This window comes from Sebastes umbrosus, chromosome 14 (genome assembly GCF_015220745.1).
Source record: "Sebastes umbrosus isolate fSebUmb1 chromosome 14, fSebUmb1.pri, whole genome shotgun sequence".
Classification (NCBI taxonomy): domain Eukaryota; kingdom Metazoa; phylum Chordata; class Actinopteri; order Perciformes; family Sebastidae; genus Sebastes; species Sebastes umbrosus.
The window spans coordinates 15,387,284-15,406,602 of record NC_051282.1 but is presented as its reverse complement, the minus strand read 5'-3'; the positions used below and the strand labels follow the sequence as shown (position 1 = coordinate 15,406,602).

The following is a 19,319-nucleotide window of genomic DNA, read 5'->3' as shown; positions in this document are numbered from 1 at the left end:
ACCTTACATCCGTCCCATTCTCGTAATATCTCAGGAACGGCTTGAGTGAATTTCTACAAATTTGGCACAGACGTCCACATGGATTCGAGGATGACCTGATTTGCTCAAAGGTCAAGGTCACTATGACCTCAAAAAACGTCATATTTTGGCCATAACTCACAAATTCATATCCTAAATATTGCAATTTCACACAATTATCTAAAATGATGAAGTGATGGCATTTTGGACAGACATGGATGTAAACTGCAACTTGACTGTTTGGCAAAGGCATATAACCATGAGGCAGTAATTCTAGTTTAAATACTGTAATGGCATTTACTGCTTCAGCAGCCTAAATACCCAAATGAAACTATTCAACTTTCACAGCAGCACAAGCAGTCTTTTTTAAATCATTGACTAAACTTTACAAATCTAGTCTACCGATTGGCTGAATGCAGGTGTACTGTTTATGATATGTGCAGTGTCCACCTGTAGAATGTCAAGCTTCCTTCCAGATCAAGCATTACATGTACTTAACCTTGACAACCTTGGAATTGAATTATTTATAATTGGACATTAATAGATAGGACACATATTCAACATATGTAAGCGTTGTAGAATAACATCTTAAATACAAATTCAGTAGAGTCCCCCGATAAGAAACAATCTGATTTGTGCATTAGACAAAAAGTTCATTTTCTCATGACACATTCCAAAATGTCTGGAGTTTAATCCGGTTAATCCAAGCAAGGTGCCTTGGAGGAGAATGAGCAGGTGGTCCTGGATGAACATGAAGGTCATAATGCACCATGGAGACATTAATTTACGTACATTTTCTACCCATAAATACACACAGTGACAAATTTCTGTCTCTAAATCAACGTTATCACACTAAACACAGCAGCTCATTATGCATTAAACATGTAGCCCCACTGAGGAGCAAGACAAACGTTCAGTAGCTAATGACAGTATGGAAGGCATGTAAAAATAGTGCTTGAGGATCATCACCTGTCGCTGCTGACATGTTCCTATTACCACTAGAAGATCCTGTGCCATATTTAAGTTAAGAGCAGAGATCAATAATGCGACTTGATTGACATTTGCCAAGTTTGGAGCATCCGGTTTGCTTCAGCAGCACATTCGTCATGATAAAAGGAGCCTCAGCCTCCCGCTGGTGTTCACTTAGTGTCCTGCTGCACTGACTATTGGCATCATCCATCATTTTCCCCTCTGAAATCTGTCAACATTGGTGGGTTTGATTCAATTCTACTGCGGTGTGTAAACCCGGTAAGTAAGATACAAATTAGATTACAAATATTTTTGAAATGTTTAACTAATTGCCCGTACTCACTTTCTTGCTTTTTTTACCTTCAGATATCAACATGAGCAGTGATGCCGAGATGGCCCACTATGGGCCGGCAGCCATCTTTCTCCGCAAACCTGAGAAGGAAAGAGTCGAGGCTCAGAACCGACCGTTTGATGCTAGAACAGCCTGCTTTGTGCCCGATGCCAAGGAGCTGTACATCAAAGGTCTCATCCAGAGCAAAGAAGGTGGCCAAGTCACCGTGAAGACTGAAGCTGATGAGGTAAATATGTCTGTATACAACTCAATTACTACGCAATAAATAATGTATCATTCAAAACAAGAAAATCATATTGTACAGAAATGGAACCAGTGGCTGCCTGGAAGGTGGGGAAAAAACACTATAGCAAAGGAACAGTGTGCAGGATTTCGGGGATCTAGTAGCAAAAGTGGAATATAATATTCATAACTATGTTTTCAATAGTGTATAATCACATGAAACTAAGAATCATAGCTGTGTTTCCATTCAATTGTCAAGCAAATTTTAAGCAAAAAAGAAATGTGAATTAGGCGCGTTCCCATCAACTGGTTTGGAGCAAATTAACTCAGTTTGTCGGCTACTGCGTAGTTTGGTCAGAAGATGGAGCTATAGGCTGCATGGCTGTAATCTGCCAGTAAACAGATTAGAAGAAGTAGAAGTTGAGATAGAAAAGTGGAAAGATGTTTCAGGAATTTGTTTCAATTGGGCAAGTTGTAATTATTCTTTCATGTTAGCTACTATTGGCTTAGTTTCATACGGTCCGGAAACGAAGACAAGCATTCGTTTGTATTTGATATTATATTCATATATAATTTCAAATAAAGGCAAAAAGATAAAAAAAAGTGTAATGGAAACACGGCTTTTGTGTTTTCTTTAGCTTAGAATGAGCCCTTCATATCTACAGGCAGCGGGTCCTCTTCACGGAGTCCGCCATGTTGCTCCGCCATGTATCTACAGTAGCTCAGAACTCTAGAGAGCTTTTAGCATTTTTACGTTACCTGAAGGCCACCGTAGTTCTCCGAATAAGGATGGCCTCTAAGCGAGGCGAACGGCGTTTTGTGCTTGGTAGCTCAATTTACCGTGGTCTTGGAAAGGACGGAGTGAGTGGAGAGGTATTCAGTTGGTTGCAATCTGCAACCACACCACTAGATGCTGCCAAATACTACACACTGCACCTTTAAAACTGGTTAGTGTAACATAAAGAATATATGTTTTGTGATAAATGGGCCATAACATGAAAAAACACCAGTATTTGGTCCTTTACTTATTTTACAAAACCCACATTTTATTCATTTTTAATGTAAAATTTTATATTCTAGTTTATTCTCATATGCTATTTTTCTTTCCTTGTTGATGAATCCTGTTCATTCTGCAGCAAGAAAATCCTATTTTCTGCAGTCGATATCATTTCATCTTCTCTTCTCACTTTATATTCCAGACTGTAACAGTCAAGGAGGAAGATTGCCATCCTATGAATCCCCCAAAGTACGACAAGATTGAGGACATGGCCATGATGACCCACCTCAATGAGCCCTCTGTGCTGTTTAACCTCAAAGATCGTTATGCAGTGTGGATGATTTATGTACGTAATTAGAGGGACATTTTCACCTCTCTATTTGAGCCTCACTCTCTTACCTGACACACTGTATATTGTCATCTGCAGACCTACTCCGGGCTCTTCTGTGTCACTGTAAACCCCTACAAGTGGCTGCCGGTGTACGACCCAAAGGTGGTGGCGGCCTACAGAGGGAAGAAGCGCATGGAGGCACCGCCACATATTTTCTCCGTCTCTGATAATGCATATCAAAATATGCTAACAGGTAAGAAAGAGTGAGGAGCATTGAGACTTTGACATCGAAGGTCAACATCTGCCCGTGTTTAAACAAACCAGACATATCGGTACTAAATGTGAATATTTTGTGTTTGTAGCATCCCATTGCTCACAATAACAGGGCCTTTAAGCCACTTTGTCACATTAACCTAATGCATCACTTCATCGAGACAAAACTGTCACTGAAGTTGATCTTTAATCATCAACAGATCGTGAAAACCAGTCTGTCCTGATCACGTGAGTCATGCCGCATATTAGTAAAAATGTGTCTTACAATTCAGTCAATAACAAATGTACAGTTTTTTGATTCTGTGTTCACAGTGGAGAATCTGGTGCAGGGAAAACCGTCAACACCAAGCGTGTCATCCAGTACTTTGCGACAATCGCAGTGGCTGGTGGCGACAAGAAAGAGCAGTCATCTAGTAAAATACAGGTAATCCCTCAACAATATATAAGCCTGAATAAAAACACAAAACAACAATTGGATTGTGATGAAGCTGGCTGTGTTTTCCAGGGTACGCTGGAAGATCAAATCATTTCAGCGAACCCTTTGCTGGAGGCCTTTGGGAATGCTAAGACTGTGAGGAATGACAACTCCTCACGATTTGTAAGTATGAGCCAGTTGGGCCAGCGGTCCAAGGACTGCAACCTTGTCTTATTCTTTAAAATTCCCCAAATCTTGATTTAAAACTATCATGGTTTCTTGTGCAATTTCACAGAGGATTTTATATTTCATAGGGTAAATTCATCAGAATTCACTTTGGAACGACAGGAAAACTGGCTTCTGCTGATATTGAAACCTGTAAGTTTGATTTTCCACATTAATAATGTTCATTATATGTATACTTACAACCAGGCGGCAACCTCCGGCTCTGAAAAGTGAAGCCAATGCTGAAGTGCCTTAAACTTGCAGAAGTCAGATTGTATAGAAGTCTCAATCTTTGGTTTCAAGTCTTCTTCAATACAGCATGATGTTCATTTAGTAAATTATGGTCCCATTTAGAGTCAAATAGACCATAAAGCAGGGTATGCTTTAGGACAGTGGTTCCCAACCTGGGGTCCCGGTCACCCTTAGGGGGGTGCCAAAGATCTCAGGTGGTGCACCAGGATTTCTCTGCTCTTAGGATTGTCAATATTAGATTTGCAAAGGTATAGCTGAAATCATGATAACACAATTAATAGATAATTTATACAACAGTCTGTATATAAAACTATTTAAAAATATATATTTTTTGCTACTTAGTGTGCGACATTCTGTTTAAACTCTGTATTTGTGCACAGTTGCATGTAAAGATCAGGCTACACTAATATTATTAGTATTATACCATTTGCAGAATTAGATTCCAGTAACATTTCTAATAACCCCAGAATGCTGAATTGTCCAAAAGTCAAAATTTATTGAAAAAAGATTCACAACATATTTTTATCTCACGAAATGTTCTGCTTCAATCCATATTTTTTGGCGTTTAGCCTTTCAAAAACAACATCTTCACTGCAGTCAATCAACTATTAACTCTTCCGCTTGCCGCTCTCAAAGGGAGGTACGCACCTGTATTAACGGGTGGTCTAGCAACAATCTGACAGCACCATAAATTACATTTATTTAACCAAAATAACAAAAAATCTATTTTGGCTGTAACACTATTAATGTCAATTTAGTCGTTACAAAAATAAACTTTTCTTAGATACAAGTAGGGGGGCTTCAAGGAAAATAGGTTGGGAACCACTGTTTTTAGGCATGGCTATCTTTGATTGATAGGTCGCTACCACGGCGTTTTCCTGTCTGGGATTTGTCCGTGTTTTCATCTTTCAACTTTAACCCTTTCACAGTGTGTTTTTAGTTAATGAAAGTTAATTGTTACATTTTGGTCGCCTAAAAATATCTTATTCAGCTTTCGGTTGTACTTAGCTCCACCCGTAGTGTCACTTCTGGTTGCAAAAAACCAAGATGGCGACGGCCAAAATGCAGAACTCGTGGCTTCAAAACCGTAGTCCACAAACCAATGGGTGACGTCATAGTGACTACGTCCACTTCTTATATAAAGTCTATGAATACAACTGACAATCATCATTTAATATATGATCCAATGTAGATTTGCTGGAGAAGTCGAGAGTGACGTTCCAGTTGTCTGAAGAGAGGAGCTACCACATCTTCTATCAGATAATGACTGGCCACAAATCAGAGCTTATAGGTATGCTGAGAACATTATATCTTTATCAGATTAAGATATTTTGAAGAATAAATAAAGAAAATATGTTTTTGTTTCTTTCTTCAGGAATGCTTCTCATAACAACAAACCCATATGACTTCCCCATGGTCAGTCAGGGGCAGATCACTGTGGCCAGCATCGACGACAAAGAAGAGCTGTTGGCCACTGATGTGAGCTACTGAGCTACTTCTTTATCAGTTTCAGCGGCATACACATGGATTTTATTGCTTTCCACTAACTTTAAATTTAATGTAACAGAATGCCACTGATGTCTTGGGCTTCACCAACGAAGAGAAAATGTCCATCTACAAGCTGACCGGCGCTGTGCTGCATTACGGGAACATGAAGTTCAAGCAGAAGCAGCGGGAGGAGCAGGCGGAGCCCGATGGCACCGAGGGTGACGCTTCTCGCTTTAGTCTTTTTGTTATCAATGAAAACATGCTGACGATATTAATGTGGTGTTTATCTCTCAGTGGCAGACAAAGTGGCTTTCCTCATGGCTTTGAACTCTGCTGACTTGTTGAAAGCCCTCTGCTACCCCAGAGTGAAAGTGGGGAATGAATACGTCACCAAGGGCCAGACAGTCCCCCAGGTACTGTGACTGCTCCAAGACTTAACCTGTTTGCATAAAAAAATATATACATTTTTGTGTTAGTGATTCTTCAAAATCTCCTGATCAGATCACCAATGCAGTTGGTGCTCTGGCCAAGTCCGTCTATGAGAAGATGTTCTTATGGATGGTTATACGAATCAACGAGATGCTGGACACGAAGCAGTCGAGGCAGTTCTTCATCGGGGTGTTGGACATCGCTGGATTTGAAATATTTGATGTGAGTTTGGACACTTAAGCTCTGGTCAGTTGATGGTGATGATTCTCAGTTTTGTGTTGATATGAGTTAATTCTTCTATTTAGTACAACAGCATGGAGCAACTCTGCATTAATTTCACCAACGAGAAGCTGCAACAGTTTTTCAACCACCACATGTTTGTTTTGGAGCAAGAGGAATACAAGAAAGAGGGGATTGACTGGGAGTTCATTGACTTCGGTATGGACTTGGCAGCCTGCATTGAGCTCATTGAAAAGGTAGGATTACTCTACTGCACATCAGGATGTATTTTATGTAATTTCAGGCACCTTATATAATGTATGATACATTCAACAGCCAATGGGCATCTTCTCCATCCTTGAAGAGGAGTGTATGTTCCCCAAGTCCTCAGACACTTCTTTTAAGAACAAACTCTATGACCAGCATCTTGGAAAAAACAATGCTTTCCAAAAGCCAAAGGTGGTCAAAGGGAAGCCGGAGGCTCACTTCACTCTGATGCACTACGCCGGCACTGTGAACTACAACATCACCGGCTGGCTGGAGAAGAACAAAGACCCTCTGAATGAGTCTGTGGTGCAGCTTTACCAGAAGTCATCAATGAAACTGCTGTCTTTCTTGTATGCTTCATTTTCTGGTGATGAAGCAGGTACTACAAAGCTTTGGGATAATTATAAGACCCCTCTATTACCTACTGGGCTTCATACGTTGGCAAATACCAAATAATTCTTCTATCTGTTTGTAGAGTCGGGCGGAGACGCTGGTGGCAAAGGTGCAAAGAAAGGAGCGAAGAAGAAGGGCGGCTCGTTTCAGACTGTGTCTGCTGTTTTCAGGGTACAGAAGTGATAATATTCTGTTTTAGATTTGACTGTCTTGTCCTGCAAAGATCTAATGACGATCGATCTCCTACAGGAAAATCTCGGAAAACTAATGACCAACTTGAGGGGCACCCATCCTCACTTTGTGCGTTGCCTGATTCCAAATGAGATTAAAACACCAGGTACAAATTTAAGAGAAAAACTGTTTATCTCCAGTGGAAAACTCTGTCCAGGTCAAACTGATCACTATAAGCGGATAAACTGCATTCAGGAATGATTCTGTCCCAAGCTTTCTGATTCATATAAGCGGTTGATCACTATAAGTGGTTTCCACTGTACATAGGCCCTTATTGATGCAAATTAAGATTAAGAATATGATGTTGAAATATGCCGTAACACTTAATTTTACAGGTCTGCAAATTTCATGGTAATTAGGTGATAATTAGCAAGTAACCTATTTGGATTTTTTGGGGAATTAGCCCAATATTTACCTCAAAATTTATTGAAAATTACTTTATTATAAACATTATTTAATAATTACCGTATATGCTGAAATAGCATATCATTGTTAAAATAGGGCCCTTAGGCTTGAGATGCAGCTGCTCTTCATCGGAGGTGGAAAACCAAAATTAATAGAAGACACTTCTGATCAGGAACAAATCTCACCATTGTGTGACTTATTGTCTGCACGAATGTAACCTGATAGCTAATGTAATGATTCATTGAGTGTTTTAAGAAATATTTGCTAATAAATTAAATGTATTATTATATTATTAAATGTATTAAATAAATTATTGGGAAATAGCGTAATATAATTATTAAATAATGTTTATGAAAAAGTAATTTTGAGGTAAATATTGGGGTAATTTGGCAGTAAATCCAAACAAATTTCAAACAGGTTACTTGCTAATCATCACCTAATTACCATGAAATTTGCGGACCTGTAAAATGAAGTGTTACCAAATATGCTCCTAGTGTCTGTTGTCAATCAGTTCATGCTGACTTCACTGTAGGCATCATGGACAACCACCTGGTCATCCACCAGCTGCGCTGTAACGGCGTGCTGGAGGGCATCAGGATCTGCACGAAGGGATTCCCCAGCAGGATTATTTATGCTGACTTCAAGCAGAGGTCAGCATTGATTCCTACCTGAAAGAACAACATAAAGATCACTAATACTAAGTACTTCCAGTTTGTGATAATCTATCTTTATCTAAATGTGAATAGGTACAAGATCCTGAACACCAGTGCCATCCCTGAGGGACAGTTCATCGATGGAAAGACAGCTGCTGAGAAGGTTCTTGGTTCGATTGATCTTGATCACACTCAGTACAGATTTGGGGCCACAAAGGTATGTGTTCAAATAAGGCCTCATAAGGTTACCTTCTTAAAGCTTTTGGAAACACTGCGTATAGACTTAAGCCTTATAGAAGCAATGCATTGATTACTTTTAATGCAGGATTACTACACCATATTGTTTCAGGTCTTCTTCAAAGCTGGCTTACTCGGCACTCTGGAGGAGCTGCGAGATGAAAAACTGGTTTCTCTCGTGACCCAGACTCAAGCATTGTGTCTTGGTTATCTCATGAGAAAAGAAATCTCCAAATTAACGGCTCAAAAGTAAGATAAACACCAAGAATTCTCCTCTACAACGATAGAAACTAAACTAATACCACTAAAATCTGTTACTGCATATCTTACAGAGACTGCATCTGGATTCTGCAGTATAACCTGCGCTCGTTCATGAGTGTGAAGCACTGGCCGTGGATGAAGCTGTTCTTTAAAATAAAGCCACTTCTAAAAAGCGCAGAGACCGGAAAGGAGATGGCGACCATGAAAGAGGACTTTGTCAAAGGTAAAGAGGATCTGGTAAAGTCAGAGTCCAAGAGGAAGGAACTTGAAGAGAAAATGGTTTCTCTTTTGCAGGAGAAAAATAACCTCCTTCTGCAAGTACAATCTGTGAGTGTCATCGCAAATAAAAGCCACTGATCGCAGTCAAGTCATCCAAACGATCATACGTTAGTGTCGTTCTCTCTGTGTTGTTTTCTTCCTAGGACTCAGAAAATCTTTGCGATGCAGAGGAGAAATGTGAAAGCTTGATCAAGAGCAAAATCCAGCTGGAGGCAAGACTCAAAGAGGTGACCGAGAGGCTGGAGGATGAGGAGGAAATAAACGCTGAGCTGACCGCCAAGAAGCGGAAGCTCGAAGACGAATGCTCTGAGGTTAAAAAAGACCTCGATGACCTGGAGATAACTCTGGATAAAGTGGAGAAGGAGAAACATGCCACAGAAAACAAGGTTCGTGATTTTGCCCGTACTGTTTGGTTGGTACCTCCATGTATCTCCTTCTTAATGGAGCAGGGTATCTCAAAAACATCTGCAATTTGGTTGTGGTCAGTTTGCCCATTGGCCAACAAACAACAGATGGGTTTCTGGACAGACAGACAGAGCCACCAGGTGGCCTTTTATAAAACTCTTCTCTTTTTTGCTAACAACCTCTAGACCACATCCCATTTCTGGCAGATCTTTCCCTATTTGGATTTGAATGTTTTCATCCAATCCTCGTTTAATTTGGCTCATTTCATATTTTCCATTTTTTTTACAATTAATCCTTCCTGATCAAGCTTGGTATTCTCCAAAAATAATATGTTTTCATCATATTGTGAGTTATAACTTGTGTAAATTTTTATTTTATAATGAATTCTTGCACCAAGCCCTATTTCTTCCAGATCAGGATTAATCTTCTCCAAAAAAGACATTCAATGGAATTTGGTCCCATTTTTTCCCAATTTTGAATGAAACACTTTTTTTAAAACTCCTCTTACACCTTTCATCCAAACTGTATTTAATTTGGTTCATTACATGTTTGGACGATCCCAAAGAAAATTCCATTTTTCTTTTTGCAATAATTGGTTGCCAGTTTGGTATGGGCATGGGCTTCTTTACATAAATTGTTACAATTCGTATACATATTTTTTACACTTGCAATCACGTTTATGTTTTAGAGTGTTCATAAAAACATGAGCAACTTATAAAACAAGATTAATTTGTCTCATTAAAATACATTCAGCTGATTTGTACTTTTAAATAACTAAAATTTTGAATGCAGGACTTTTACTTGTAATGGAGTATATTTTACATTGTGATGTTTTAATATTTCTGCAAACACATTTAGTTGACACATGAACATATATGAGCGTTTCACCTATAGCTGGTGCGACAAGACCATAATTATTTTAATGGCTATAAATGATTGGTAAAAAGTCGTTTTTCGTTTGTTTTTCAATAATTGATGCTTGTTCCAAGCCCTAATATTTCCTGATCAGACTTGGTATTCTCCAGTCTTGGGAGAACTGTGCTCTCAGAGTGTTTTCTAGTTGTGCTTCATGTTTTTGTTCATAATGAATGTGTCATAATGCGTACTAACTATCGCAGGTTAAAAACCTAATGGAGGAGCTGGCCGCTCAGGATGAAAACATCGGCAAACTGACCAAAGAGACGAGAGCCCTTCAGGAGGCTCATCACCGGGCTCTGGATGATCTTCAGGTTGAGGAAGACAAAGTCAACACTCTGACCAAAGCCAAGGCGAAGCTGGAACAGCAAGTGGATGATGTGAGTCGCTGTAGACAAAAATACATCCTGGTGTTACTTGACATCTTAATTAACTTTCTGCAATTTGCTGTCAAGCTGGAGGGTTCACTGGAGCAAGAAAAGAAGATCCGCATGGACCTGGAGAGAGCCAAGAGGAAGCTGGAGGGGGATCTGAAACTAGCTCAAGAATCCCTGATGGACCTGGAAAATGACAAACAACAATCTGAGGAGAAGATTAAGAAGTATAGCACTGATCAGGGACAGCGTGTATGATGAGGATAATATAGTAATAAACTGACATCTTGTATCTTCTTGTCCTTGCAGGAAAGAATTCGAGAACAACCAGCTGCTCAGCAAAATTACAGACGAGCAAATGATTAATAACCAGCTTCAGAAGAAGATGAAGGAGCTCAATGTAATAAAACTAACATTAAAGTCAGACTTATATAACAACCCTCATGGTATGCTTACTGTATTTTTTTGTTTTAAGGCTCATATTGAAGAGCTAGAGGAAGAGGTCGAGGCTGAGCGAGCCGTCCGGGCGAGGATCGAGAAGCAGAGGTGTGATCTGTCCAGGGAGCTGGAGGAGATCAGCGAGAGGCTGGAGGAGGCCGGAGGAGCCACCTCCGCTCAGATTGTGATGAACAAGAAACGCGAAGCCGAAATCCTCAAACTGCGGCGCGACCTTGAGGAGTCCACGCTGCACCACGAGGCCACGACCGCCGCGCTGCGCAGGAAGCAGGCGGACAGCATGGCCGAGCTGGGAGAGCAGATCGACAACCTCCAGAGAATCAAACAGAAACTGGAAAAGGAAAAGAGTGAGATGAGGATGGAGATCGATGATTTGTCCGGTAATATGGTAACAGTTGCAAAAACTAAGGTGAGATTTTTTTAAATGTGGGATATTGAGGGCATTAGCAGAACAAATGAATGCAGAACTGACTTAGCTTTTACACACTTTCAGGTTCATCTGGAGAAGACGTGTCGCTCACTTGAAGATCAGCTTATGGAGCTAAAGACCAAGAGTGATGAAAACATGCGACAAATGTATGATCTCACCAATCAGAGGGCTCGTTTTCAAACTGAGAATGGTAATTATGTCCCTCCTCTTGTTAAAATTCATAAATAAGAGTTTTAAAAAGGGATGGAGGAAGTATTTCGATCCTCTACTAAAGTAAAAGTACTAATACCACACTGTGAAAATACTCTGTTACAAGTAAAAGTCCTGCATTGACAATGTTACTTCAGTAAAAGTATGTAAGTGTAATCAGGAAAATGTAGTTATTGTATTAAAACTTTGACTATATTCTACTATTCTATCATTAGATTATTATTATTACTAATGCATTAAAGTAGAAGTACCTCAAATTTGTACTCAAGTACAGTACTTGAGTAAACGTAATTAGTTACTTTCCACCAGTGTTTTTATTTGAAACATATTTTCTTGTTTGACTTGCCGTAGCTGTATATTCTCGACAAATAGAAGAGAGAGAGAGTCTCATCTCCCAGCTGACGAGAGGAAAACATGGATTCACGACGCAGATTGACGAGTTAAAGAGACGGATCGAGGAGGAAACAAAGGTACTCGAAGGTTTGAAAACACTGTTGTGCTTTACTTGGCTTTATATCTTCATGATGTTTTTTATTGTCTGTCCTCCTCGACAGGCTAAAAATGCTTTGGCTCACAGTTTAAAGTCGGCCAATCACGACTGTGATCTCCTACGGGAGCAGTTTGAAGAGGAGCAGGAGGCCAAAGCTGAGCTGCAGCGCAATTTGTCCAAAGCCAACAGCGAGGTCGCTCTGTGGAGGAACAAATATGAGACTGATGCCATCCAACGCACCGAGGAGCTGGAGGAAGCAAAGTAATCATATACACGGAGATTAAATCAATGCATCAGTCTAATGTTGGCTTTAATATTAGACATCAGACAGGCCCTGATATGTTAAAGAGTAAAAGAGTGCACATTATATTTCATCATTTATTTTGATTAAAGGAACAGTGTGCAGGTTCTGGCGGTATATAATGGTGAGGTAGCAGATTACAACGTCTCCCGTGTGCCAAGCGTGTAGAATTGCTACGGTGGTCGACGTGAAAACGGCCCTCTCTGGAGCCAGTTGTTGTAAGAGTAGAGTGCTTTGATTGTGTGTACTCGGGAAGTGAGTGGTGAAGCAAGAGAGAGAGAGCGGAGGCGACGAAAGCCTTCCAAAACCATCGATATCTCTCTATGTCTATATATCTGTTGTATTCTAACACTCACTTTATTTTTAGTCCCTTAAAGGAACAGTGTGTAACATTTAGGAGGATCTATTGGTAGAAATGGAATATAATATTAATAAGTATGTTTTCTTTATCGTATAATCACCTGAAAATAAGAATCGTTGTGTTTATTATTACCTTAGAATGAGCTGTTTATATCTACGTAGGGAGCGGGTCCTCTTACGGAGCCGGCCGCCATGTTTCTAAAGTAGCCCAGAACGGACAAACCAAACACTGGCTCTAGAGAGGGCCATTCGCGTATTCACGTCGGCCACCGTAGTTTTTCTACATGCTTGGCACACAGGAGAAGTTTCAGCTGGTTGCAATCTGAAACCTCAACACTAATTGACGCCAGATCCTACACACTGCACCTTTAACAAATGGCGCCTTGATAACATTTTAATAATAGTGGTTTGATTTTTGACAGAAAAAAACTCGCCCAGCGTCTTCAAGAGGCTGAAGAACAAATCGAAGCGGTGAATTCAAAGTGTGCCTCGCTGGAGAAAACAAAACAGAGACTTCAGAATGAGATGGAGGATCTCATGGTGGACGTGGAAAAATCCTACAGCTTAGCCGCCACCCTCGACAAGAAGCAGATGAGCTTTGACAAGGTATTGTGCTTAATACCACATAGATTTGTATATATTACATCAGTAAATATGACGAGATATAATGTTTGAATGAATTCAGATTCTTGTCGAGTGGAAGCAGAAGTACCAGGAGTCTCAGGCTGAGCTTGAAAGCGTTCAGAAAGAGTCTCGATCTCTGAGCACTGAGCTTTTCAAACTGAAGAACTCCTACGAAGAAACGCTGGATCGTTGGGAGACGATGAAAAGGGAAAATAAAAACCTTCAACGTAAGTGAAATCTCATTTTGAGGAAACAACAGTTTGTGAAAAACATTTTTAAATCAGTGGTTGGTTTTCAGAGGAGATCTCAGACCTGACGGAACAACTCGGGGAGAGCGGGAAGACGATTCATGAGCTGGAGAAGTTCAAGAAGCAGGTGGAGACGGAAAAATATGACATGAAAACATCTCTGGAAGAAGCTGAGGTACAACTGATAACAAACATAGCCATCAAATATGTCTTTGGCATTGGTGTAAGTAACCACTGATGTTTTTAAAGGCCTCCCTGGAACAAGAGGAGTCCAAGATCCTGCGTGCGCAGATGGAGCTGAACCAAGTGAAGGCTGAAGCCGACAGAAAAGTGGTGGAGAAAGACGAGGAGATCGACCAGCTGAAGAGGAACAACCAGAGAGTGATGGAGTCCATGCAGGCTACTCTGGACGCCGAGATCCGCAGCAGGAACGACGCGCTGGGAGTGAAGAAGAAGATGGAGGGCGACCTGAATGAGATGGAGGTCCAGCTGAGTCACGCTAACAGGCAGGCAGCCGAGTCCCAGAAACAACTGAGGAACATCCAGGGGCAACTCAAGGTACAACAGCACTGAGTTAAAGTGAGAATATGTAAACTAAAATTCTGGCCAGATCTTGCACATTGCACCTTTAACATACAGTATACAGTATTTAGTGAGTATACGGCAGTGGTGATATTGATGTGTTTTATTTTTTTATTATTAAAGTGGTTTTGCTTTATTGTTATTATTATTATTATTATTATTATAATAATAATAATTATTATTATTATTTGTATTTGTTAAAAGAAATAATAGCAAAAAATAATATTAATAATAATAAATAAGTAAATAAATAATGTATACGTTAAAACCCGTCCTTATTCCCCTTCCCCGTAAAAATAAACAATTGAAACAAACAATAGAAAAATGTAAAATAATTATGGAATCAGGTGTACTTAAGGAATACTTACGTATTGATTTCACATGTTTTTTATCATGAATTTTAAAGGCGTTTTTATATAATTATTTGAGTGGTCTTAAGGCTAAACTAACTAATGTATTGAAGTAGAAAGTGGCATGAGAAGAAAATACTCAAGTAGAGGACCGTAAAGCACTTGAGTAAATGTACTTTGTTACTTTCAACCACTGCAATGGATAAATACATTTTTAGGACGCCCAAATCCACCTGGAGGACTCCGTCAGAGGGCAGGATGATATGAAGGAGCAGGTCGGTGTGATGGAGCGGAGGACGGCGTTGATGCAGGTGGAGGTTGAAGAACTGCGAGCCATCGTGGAACAGGCAGAGCGTAGCTGCAAAACGTCTGAACAGGAACTGGTTGATGCCAGCGAGCGTGCAGGACTTTTACATTCTCAGGTAGGTTGTTTAAAAGTGTCAAACTTATCAAACAAACCTCTTTTTATCCGTAGAAGTCACACCTCTTGTTATCTTTGGCAGAATACCAGTCTCCTACACACCAAGAAGAAGCTCGAGGCGGATGTTATTCAGCTTCACTCTGAGATAGTGGAAGCCGTTCAAGAGTCCAGGAACGCTGAGGAGAAGGCCAAGAAAGCTATCACTGAGGTAAGGAGCTCTTACAGGGATCTTGTTCTGGTTATAACACAGACTTTACGGAATAAAAAAAACCTGTTGTGGCACCTCTAGGCCGCCATGATGACTGAAGAGCTGAGGAAAGAGCAGGACACAAGCGCTCACCTGGAGAGGATGAGGAAGAACCTGGAGGTGACGGTGAAAGACCTGCAGCACCGATTAGACGAGGCTGAGAACTTGGCCATGAAGGGCGGAAAGAAGCAGCTTCAGAAACTGGAGGCTAGAGTATGTTTCTACTTCCACATTACATAATAATAATAATAGAAAATGTTTTTACATTTGTTATCTGCACCAAATTAGACATAAGGCTAGACAATAATGATCATATCAGGGAATATCCAGGCTTTCTCCAATTTCAGAAACAAAAATCCTAATTAAAATCCCGGTGATTCACTGTGACATTAAAATGATCCTGGATTGTGCTCTTCAGGTCCGTGAGCTGGAAAACGAGCTGGAAGTGGAGCAGAAACGCTCGACGGAGGCCATCCAAGGAGTCCGTAAATATGAAAGGAAAGTCAAAGAGCTCAGCTATCAGGTAAAGCTACAACAACTCGTTTTTTGTTGGTAATTCATTGAGCCTTTGAACATTTCAGCACCATATTGTTGTTGTAAAAATGATCCAGAAGTTTGTCTTGACTTCTTTCAGTCTGAGGAAGACAAGAAAAACAACATTCGACTGCAGGATTTGGTAGACAAGCTCCAGATCAAAATGAAGTCCTACAAACAACACGCCGAAGAAACTGTGAGTGAATCTCACGTATCTATTGATCAGTAATGTGTCAGATTCAAGGTACTTGTACTTTACACGCGTATCTCCATTTTCTGCTATATTATACTTCTACTCCACTACATCTCAGAGCAAAATATTGTACTTTTTACAACATACACATTAATGCAGCAGTAATGTTAATCCAGAAACATCAGATATAATAGTAAAACACTGACAGGGAACATTTTACTGGAACATCAGTACATTTTGCTGATAATACTTACAATACTTATGCAGGACTTGTACCTGTAGTGGAGTATTTTCACAGTGTAGTATTAGTACTTTTACTTAAGTAAAGGTTCTGAATACTTCCTCCACCTCTGACCGATACATTCCAAATGAATAATTTCCAGGAGGAGCAGTCTAACATGCAAATAGCCAGATTCAGGAAAGCTCAGCACGAGCTGGAGGAGGCTGAAGAGAGAGCTGACGTGGCCGAATCTCTGGCCAATAAGATGCGAGCAAAGAGCCGAGAAATTGGGACGAAGGTACTGAGTGTCTTTTATTTTATATGTACACTAAATATACTAATATTTAGCTAATGTCCTTATTGTCTGTATGACTGGAACTCAGCAGCCAGTTAGACTGTCATCAAGTCATTAAGTGGGCGTTATGAGTGGTTATCAGCCTCATAGATGTGGGTCAGTAGGGCCCTGCTACACCCACTAGTAGGTTTTATCATCTGTTCATATGGTAGATCACCGAAAGAAAGTATAAAAGAAGATAACAGCGACCTCTAGCGACCGTAGTAATTATGACAGTAGCAGAAACTGGGGTTTGTCAGCACACTGACACACTGACAGCTGTTGTTGCCTGTTGGGCTTGAGTTTGCCATGTTATGATTTGAGCATACTGTATTTGTTATGCTAAATGCAGTACCTGTGAGGGTTTCTGGACAATATTTTGTTTTGTGTAGTTAATTGATTTCCAATAATAAATATATACATATATGTATACATTTGCATAAAGCAGCATATTTGCCCACTCCCATGTTGATAAGAGTATTTAATACTTGACAAATCTCCCTTCAAGGTTCATTTTGAACAGATAAAAAATGTGTGATTCATTGCGATTAACTATGGACAATCATGCGATTAATCGCGATTAACTATTTTATTCGATTGACAGCCCTAATAAATATACACTGTTTTTGTATCATTTGCAGGCACAAGAAGGACAGGGCGAGTTGCTGAATGTTGGACTTTAACTCTCTGAACACCAGCAGAGGCAAACGTGCATGGCAGAAATGTTTGAGAGCAATTATATAAAGTAGTTTACCATATTAATTTCATAACGTATTAACTCATCAAATTGTTTTACTAAAATAAATTAGCGATCATCCTTAATATAAGTACACACTGTCATATATGTATACTGTACAGTATATATGTAAGGGATAATGTACAGCAAGCCGGTCCACCCCTCCGCTTCTCTCATCGCCCTGAAGGGTTTTCTTTCACAACAATGACTCGCTAGCGGTACATTATCCCGCTTATTACACAGCTACTTACTTAAAGAAATCAATAATTCAACACAAAAACGATCCGCCAGAGTCCGACATCAGAGCTGCGCCCATAGCAACAGTCTGCTATACATAGTACGGGCGGTTATATAGAAATTACACATTCATGCAGAAATAAGCTGAATATTCTCTTTGACTCCCCTAACATGTTTTGAGGGTCTTACAACTGCTATTTTGGTGGATAAAGCAGACTGAGGTGATTGGTGGCCGGACACCGACGGCCAGACAACCTTTAAAAGTGGATTTGCAGAGGATTGATTATATTCCTTTTTGAGGATTATTGCAGGCAGCTGGTGCGGAAATAAAGGCTGAGTGGGATACAGTTGTTTTAACAATGAGACTGTGGCGACGCTCCAAAGGAAACAGAGGTGCATTGTTATTCATGTGTGAGGCTGCCCGTGATCTTCAGTGTCGACCAATCACAGCTCACAGTGAATACTCCTGTCAGGCTAACATTTCGACTGAAGCTTTTGTTGGAGGTTACCGAGTCCTGTAGCTGTAATGTCACAGCAAGGTGAGCTAAGGAACGGGGTTCTAACAAAACGTCTGCAGAATTTAGGCTTCACTTTAATTGCACAGTTGATATCAGCAAACATTTCTTCCATCAGAGTCCCTTTGAACTCGTGTCACCTCGTTTTTCCTTCCTGAAAATGCTTATAAAAATCATGAAACACCAAGGAACATATAAACCTTTTAAACCACATAAAACTTGATCATGTGTGGATGTTACAACAAGGATTTTCATTTAGGGAGAGCTTGAAGGTTATAGGAAATGAGAAGAGAAGGCTGGGAAGTCTTGATTCAGTGAGTTTTGCAATTTTTCTGAAGTGGTGAATAAAAAGTTAATTATTTAAATTACTGAAGGGATCCTATTAATTTAATTTTTGTCTCTTGTTATTTAATTATTTAATAAAAAAATTCCTTTTGTTTCAATGTTTGTTGCAATAAACATGTGTTTAAATGTTTATTTTTTCTCTTTTTGTGAGGTTATATTGCAACCGATTATCACTCCCAACTTGTCAAATACCTCCATTTGGTAAGTACCCCTCAGCATCGGAAACCGCAACAGTATGTGACGAACCAGGCTTTCCACTAACTCCAATGTAAACCCACCCGCGGCGTTATTCGACGGTCGAAGCAAGTGACGTAGTATTAATAGTGTGTTGAGACATTTAGCTCAAAACCAAACAAGTCAACCTCATGGTTACACTAGAAGAAAAGTCAGAGGATCACCGAAATCAGCAGCTTTTATCGACTGGGATCATGAATGTTTTGCACAGAATTTCATGGGAATCTATCTAATAGTTGTTTAGATATTTCAGTCTGAAACAAAGTTGTAAAAGTGGTGCTGACTGGCATTGCCATCCTTAGAGCCATGCTAATGCTGGTGATAGGCTCAAATTAGAAGAAAATTAATAATAATAATGTTAATTTGATTAAATCTGAATGTATAGTGCAGTAAAGATATTAAACATGAATCCATTGTAGGCAATTAACTGGAACACAAAGATTCAAACACAGCATACTGTTCTACGCTGCTGTATTGTGTTTTCCTGATACACCAGAGAGGAATGACCTCAGACCCTCATCAGTCACTCTAAATGCTGAATACATTCTCCTATTGACAGTGCACCGAAAGCAAAAAGATGCTTGAGGGTGATACATTATGTACTATTTATAATACACTAGAGTACTGTTGTATTTTGACACC

At 39.9% G+C, this 19,319-nt stretch overlaps 1 protein-coding gene across 1 annotated transcript; it reads left to right on the top strand.

Annotated features, from left to right (window-relative positions):
* The first annotated feature begins 1,361 nt into the window (after positions 1–1,361).
* LOC119501216 (myosin heavy chain, fast skeletal muscle-like) lies at positions 1,362–18,563 on the top strand. Its single transcript, XM_037791418.1, has 39 exons — positions 1,362–1,565; positions 2,761–2,904; positions 2,986–3,142; positions 3,363–3,390; positions 3,475–3,586; positions 3,668–3,760; positions 3,892–3,955; positions 5,247–5,345; positions 5,430–5,533; positions 5,622–5,760; positions 5,837–5,955; positions 6,044–6,193; positions 6,277–6,447; positions 6,527–6,836; positions 6,933–7,021; positions 7,100–7,187; positions 8,019–8,136; positions 8,233–8,356; positions 8,489–8,625; positions 8,709–8,964; positions 9,060–9,302; positions 10,440–10,616; positions 10,692–10,837; positions 10,920–11,010; positions 11,086–11,475; positions 11,560–11,686; positions 12,058–12,176; positions 12,261–12,457; positions 13,280–13,463; positions 13,543–13,708; positions 13,780–13,904; positions 13,979–14,287; positions 14,880–15,083; positions 15,165–15,290; positions 15,372–15,542; positions 15,748–15,852; positions 15,964–16,059; positions 16,440–16,574; positions 17,252–18,563. The coding sequence occupies exons 1-39, from the start codon at positions 1,362–1,364 to the stop codon at positions 17,291–17,293; spliced, it is 5,859 nt and encodes a 1,952-aa protein (XP_037647346.1). The 3' UTR covers positions 17,294–18,563.
* The last annotated feature ends 756 nt before the right edge of the window (positions 18,564–19,319 follow it).

Bases quoted from the DNA above. Each gene is read 5' to 3' on its own strand.
- LOC119501216 (XM_037791418.1), top strand. From the start codon at position 1,362: ATGAGCAGTGATGCCGAGATGGCCCACTATGGGCCGGCAGCCATCTTT. The intron at 14,288-14,879 runs GTACAACAGCAC...ATACATTTTTAG, and splicing joins ACATCCAGGGGCAACTCAAG to GACGCCCAAATCCACCTGGA. The intron at 16,575-17,251 runs GTACTGAGTGTC...TATCATTTGCAG, and splicing joins GCCGAGAAATTGGGACGAAG to GCACAAGAAGGACAGGGCGA.